This window comes from Acyrthosiphon pisum, chromosome X, assembly GCF_005508785.2.
Source record: "Acyrthosiphon pisum isolate AL4f chromosome X, pea_aphid_22Mar2018_4r6ur, whole genome shotgun sequence".
Classification (NCBI taxonomy): Eukaryota; Metazoa; Arthropoda; class Insecta; order Hemiptera; family Aphididae; genus Acyrthosiphon; species Acyrthosiphon pisum.
The window spans coordinates 16050766-16056697 of NC_042493.1; the positions used below are offsets into that span (position 1 = coordinate 16050766).

The window sequence follows — 5932 nt, forward strand, 5'->3', positions numbered from 1 at the left end:
TGTTTTTTTCCAACATCTTTTTCACGATAATGCCCTAACTTAAATTCAAATAAATTTTGAAACACATAAATCATCAATAATTATTTTTGGTAAATGACGGTACTATGTAACACACCGGTTGAGAGGTATTACACCCAAAATAGACTTTTATGCTGGAAGTAGAAAAATTATATTTTGTTACAAATATGTGAGATGTGAAATAGAATGTATATTTTATGTGTCAGAATATATACTTATTTTTTATTTTATTTTTTTGCCTTTCAACAACAAGCCGGTGCCCCCCAATTCCGATGTGCATCCAACTCGACCGCAACAACAGCAGCCACATACGCCCGCCCACTTCAAAAACAACAGCACCCATCTACTTTGGCGCCAGTGCCCCATGGTCTCGTTAGAATTTTTGGTGATTCACAACATCTATCACCGCCAAACACCCCAACTGCTACCGAAGCCAAACCAACCTCTTCTAACCATTCTACTGGAGGTACAATTCTTAACACCGCTTTGCATAATCATCAACAGTCTCAACAAGTACGTCGCCCAAACGTATTGCTTCTGAAAAATACAACATCTGCATCAACAAATAAGTTTGACGCCAATCGTCCTCTACCGGATCCACCACGCTCCTCTGACACTGTAGCTGGTCGACATCGAAACCGTGATGATCCACGGCGGCGACGGCGTCGTCAGCACAATCAACCACCCACAATGACCAAACAACAGCAGGAAGCCAAACAAGATATCAAGAACGACCATTGTCTAGGTGTGGTCTCCCCGGCCTGGCCGTCGTCATCTTCGTTCCGTTCACCGATCAGTGTCGGAAGTTTTGTCAGCGTGTCATCTCCGCCATCATCATTGTCGTCATCCAGCTCCACAGATGCTGGTGGCACTACAACATCGAATAATAATTACAACACCACCACCACGGCTTCGTCGTCGGACGACAGTTATGGTTGTACGACTACAGAAGACTGTGCTGGCATTGACCGAGTGGATACTGAAAATGTAGGTACCGCTGCTCCTTCTGTGGGTATATCATCAGTTCACCATCGTTATCGACAACAGCAACAATTACTGCTTCATCAGTGGTCTCCGTCAACGACAGCTAATTCATCTCCCGTTAGACGATCATCGTCTTTCCGCTCACCGTTGTCTGCTGGTGACAACACCGCTGCATCGTCATCATCATTGCGATCTCCACCTATCGTTGGCCATACCACCACTACCAACTTTGGAGGAACTCAATCGTTAAACCGCCGCCATGTACGCTCTGCTAACACCACCACGGGCGCTGGTAGCAGCTCCAGTCGCCGTCGTCGACGCCGGCAGCAGCAACAAAACAACACAGCAATAGCTGGAAATTCTACACCCCCAGCTGGTGTAATACCAGATGTTGCAGGCATTATGAACACTACCTCAAATGTTTCAACTGAAAAGTATGAGTCTTCGTCATCATCGCCATGGAAAAAACAACAGCAGCGACGACAAGTTACAAGTAAAGACCAAGGAACAGGTGGTGGAGTGGTGGGCCCAGATTTTACTGATGAAATACGGCGTATATTGTTATTGGACGAACACCGTGGAAACATTCGTCAACAGCAGGGAGGACCATTCAAAGAAGAAGAAATGCAAGTCAACAAACAAAGCACTAACGACAAAGAGTGAGTATCTATTTAAAATTTCAGAAATAAATAGTAATGACTGATGAGTGGCTAATTTTGTATAATATTTATTTTCACACCATATATCCACTATTCCACTGAATTAGATCAATATTCTTTGTGTTTGAAAAACTTCACATAATGTATAGGTGTTATGATGAACATAGTAATGTTTATTAATAATATGTTTGTGTTAGAATGAAGTGAAACAGTGATAAAAAAATTAATTTAAAGAGGATTATATTGGCTGTCATCACATGAGTACCTCTACAATCATTAGTGGCATAGGTTATCTGTGTGAATACCCTTTCAATATCTTTTGTGTTTTTATTTAATACATTAGTACAAATATATTATTTATTGTTGATAGTAGAGTCAATGTTGCTAAACACTTGTCAGAACAACAGCATCTTTGCACTGCAACAGTTGCGACGATGGATCGGAAATCCGATAAAGATGACAAAAATAATCAACAAGTCGAGAAAGATATTATAAACACTGCAGCAATATCAGTCCCAACTACTGTAGCTTCGACGACAAGTATGTCATCAGCGTCATTGTTTGAGGAGCGTGAAAGACAAATAACAGAACAAGTTAAGCGGCAGGTCAGAAACATTTTATATTAATTATTGTAAGCTTATAGTTTTTGTGATTAAAATTTGTATCATAATATTTCAGCAAGCTGAAGTAAGACGGATATTACAGGAGCATAAGAACAATGTGGTAGCTGTTGTCAGAGGACCAACCACAGTCATGGCTGATGCTATTTCACACAGCCGTAAACAACGAGTTATGTCGTTGGCGGTAGAGTCATCATGGAGTGACGATGAATCGTTAGAACCATCATCATCATTACTAGATAACAAACATCGACCACAACGAGTCGGTTTCACAGTAGGTTTGAGTGACTATGAAGCTAACAGCAGCATCGTGACTGCTGAAACAGAATACACTACCGGTGGGGAGGGTGATGATTACACGACCGACGGTGATGGATATACTACCACTGGATACACAACAGACGAGGCTGCTGCTCCTGCTGACCGAGAAACAGATATGCCATATGCTGCTACCATAAGTCAACCTGATGCATCTACAGCACGACAACTCGATGACAACCTATCAACTTTGAACGACACTGGGCTAACTGACGCTGAAGGTTTGAAATTTGTCTGTGACTTACTTAATTATCATATTTGGTATTTTCATTTATAAACATTGTATAATTATTATTATTTTTATCACTGTACAATATTTTTTAGATTCTGAGCGGAGCGAAAAAATGTATTGGTTTTACAATGATGTGTGTGTGTGTTTTTTTTTCCGTCTGTCAGTAACATTTTGGACAGTAAGATAAATCGATTTATGAGATCAGCATCTTTTCTGAAAAGTGAAAAGTGAACCTAGTTGGTACTTTTGAGAGGTCCAAATTGAAAATTCCAAATAGTTTTAGAAAGCGTCAAGAAAAACTACCGACAAATTACTAAAAACCACTAAAAATGGGATTTTAATTTTTAACACTTTGTTTATCACCATAGCAATGAATAAAAAATAATAATATTATAAGGACTACGCTAACCGCTCAGAGTCGTGCTTCGTATAAAATGGTTTATCATTGTATTCAAATATAACACATCCATTAGAACTACTGTACAGTAGAGCTGTACCCACTTGTCCACCTTTTTTAATTTGACATGTTTAATATTTAGCTGCGTTAAGTGATGTCAATTCAATGATCGACTACAACGATTGCAATGACAACAACCGTTACAGAGGTCGTCGCCAGAGTAGCTTAAGCAGTAACAGTGTGTGCCCATATGCCAGTGATAGTTTTTGCGAAGATGATGACGATTACAACGATGATGGTCAATATTTTTTCTGGGATGGTTACCACGTGCAGAATGAAAATGTTGAATTAGGTGATGATGACGATGACAATGACAGTCGTTACAACCATAATCAGATTTTGCTACAGCAACAGCTGTCTCTTACATATCCATCATCGTCATCATCACCACCACGGGCTGATGGCTGTAGTGGTATCGATAAGAAAAGGTTTGTATAAAAAAAATATGCATTTAATGAAATTACTTTTAATTTTTTTACTAACCAATCTCCATATAAACAGATCATACCATCAACAGCAGCTTCAACAATCAACAACAATGCAGACCGATGATTCCAATACTACAATAAATTTCACTCCGAGACCAATCGCGCCTGATGCTACTACAGCTGTCACTACTACAAGATCGGCAATTACCCTTAACCCTTCTTCTATAGCTAGTAACACCAGTATTAATGCATCTCCTAATTATTGTAGCACAGCTACTAATACTCTTAGTTCAAACACTGAACTAGATGAACCACTATCATCGTCTAATATTGTAAAAGATATGTCATAATGAAAATAACTATACTATCTTGGTACATTTCAGTATAGTAAAACATTTTGAGATATTTCAACATACTGTAATTAATTTGGATGTGAATACCAATGGTGATAACACTTTAATATGCTCAAAATTACTCATATGCCCATTATCGATATATTTCAATAAACACTAAAATCTAGGAACCATCAAACATTCAAACACATGTATGTTATTATTTTTACCATTAGTCTATTTCAATATATATCTTTGCAATATTTAAAATTCATCAATTATTTAAATATATATACTCTATATCAATGGTATTAACTAGAGCTGGAATAACAATGCACTTTGCTAAAATGGTCGATTTGGTACAAATATGATTCATTTGTTGTTGTTAAATGGATTTTTATTTATTTATTTATTTATTAGTAAAAACCCCAGGATAAATGTTCCAAGTTCACAGTTCCACATTATTCATTTGAATATTTTTTTAATATTTTTGGTATTTAAGGCCATTTTTTCATTTTTAATAAGAGCATTTCAATTATTATATTGCATTTTATATGTATGTTCAAATTTAAAAAATTAAATTGGATTGTATAATTCTTATAATTTTATAAATTATAATCTACTCTAAACGCAAACAATATATTATCTTTCATTTAAAATTTAATAATAATAATCAAATAATAAAATCAATGAAAGCTAAGTAACCTATTATCTAATACTTTAATAATCACTAAAAACAAAAAATCCAAATTCAGCATCATCAAATTATAAATTAAACAGTATACATATTTCTATGTATAATGAATGGTAAATGTTAACAATTTTATTACCCTATTATTTTTGTTGAAATTTTAGTTTTTAGTGCATTATTTTACATTTTTAGGGCATTAATACCTTTTTGTAGGGCATGTCATTAGTCTTTTAGTGCATCAAATTTCCAACTCTAGTTATAACAATTAAATGTGCTCAAAATAACTAAAATAACCCAAAAATTGTTGATACATTTCAATCTACCTCAGTATATTTGCACCATGAAATACATTAAAGGATATTATCACCATTGGTATATTTCAATTTTATAAAATCTTTTGCGATATTTAACACTGATTAGTTAATTGGATTATGGATATCAATAATGATAACATCTTTTTAATACGCTCAAAATAACACATATGACCAATATGTTTTTGATAATATATTTCTATATACCCTCAAATATTTATATCATGTAATATATTTCAGATAACTATCACCATTGGTTAATTAAAATTGAACAAAAACCATTTTAATATATAACATTTATAATTAATTGAATACCAATGTTGATAAAATTTGAATGTGCTCAAAATTGTTCATAAGACCAAAATACTATCGAAATATTTCAATCTACCTCACTATGTTCACACCATAAATTAAATTTAAGATTATCATCATTCATCACCATTTGAGCATAATAAAAAGCTTTGCGATATTTAACATTAGCTAATTAACTATTACCAATAGTGAGTTGAATGAGCTATAATTGACCATACAACCAAAATACTATCGATGCAATTGAATCTACTTACGAATATAACCATCAATATACAATTCACAATGACATCACTGTTGGTACATTTCAATCTACTAAAAACCTTTGCGATATTTAACATGCATTAATTAATTGAAATCTGGATACCAATAGAGATGACACTTGAATGTTTTGAAAATAATTCATTATAGAAACAATAATTTATTATTATACATTTTTATTATATGTTTATAATCTAAGGTAACGATCGAATTTTGTTTGTTATAAGTAACCCCCACAATCTGGTGGGGGTTTATTATTAAGCTTTAATAGTAATTTAAATTTTAACGTAACATAGTTGGATTAAAAAAAAA

The 5932-nt window shown here is 34.4% G+C and overlaps 1 protein-coding gene across 5 annotated transcripts in view; it reads left to right on the top strand.

The window, feature by feature from the left end:
• Positions 1-4600, top strand: part of LOC100164676 — a 31401-nt gene extending 26801 nt beyond the window's left edge. For 4 of the 5 annotated variants that reach the window (XM_029485973.1, XM_008190275.3, XM_008190277.3 and 1 more), the window contains 5 exons: positions 272-1661; positions 2032-2266; positions 2340-2820; positions 3371-3716; positions 3790-4600. In XM_029485973.1, coding sequence (XP_029341833.1) covers positions 272-1661; positions 2032-2266; positions 2340-2820; positions 3371-3716; positions 3790-4066 — 2729 coding nt within the window. In that variant the 3' untranslated portion in view covers positions 4067-4600. The remainder of the gene's footprint in view (positions 1-271; positions 1662-2031; positions 2267-2339; positions 2821-3370; positions 3717-3789) is intronic. The other variant, XM_008190278.3, reaches the window with a different exon arrangement.
• The last annotated feature ends 1332 nt before the right edge of the window (positions 4601-5932 follow it).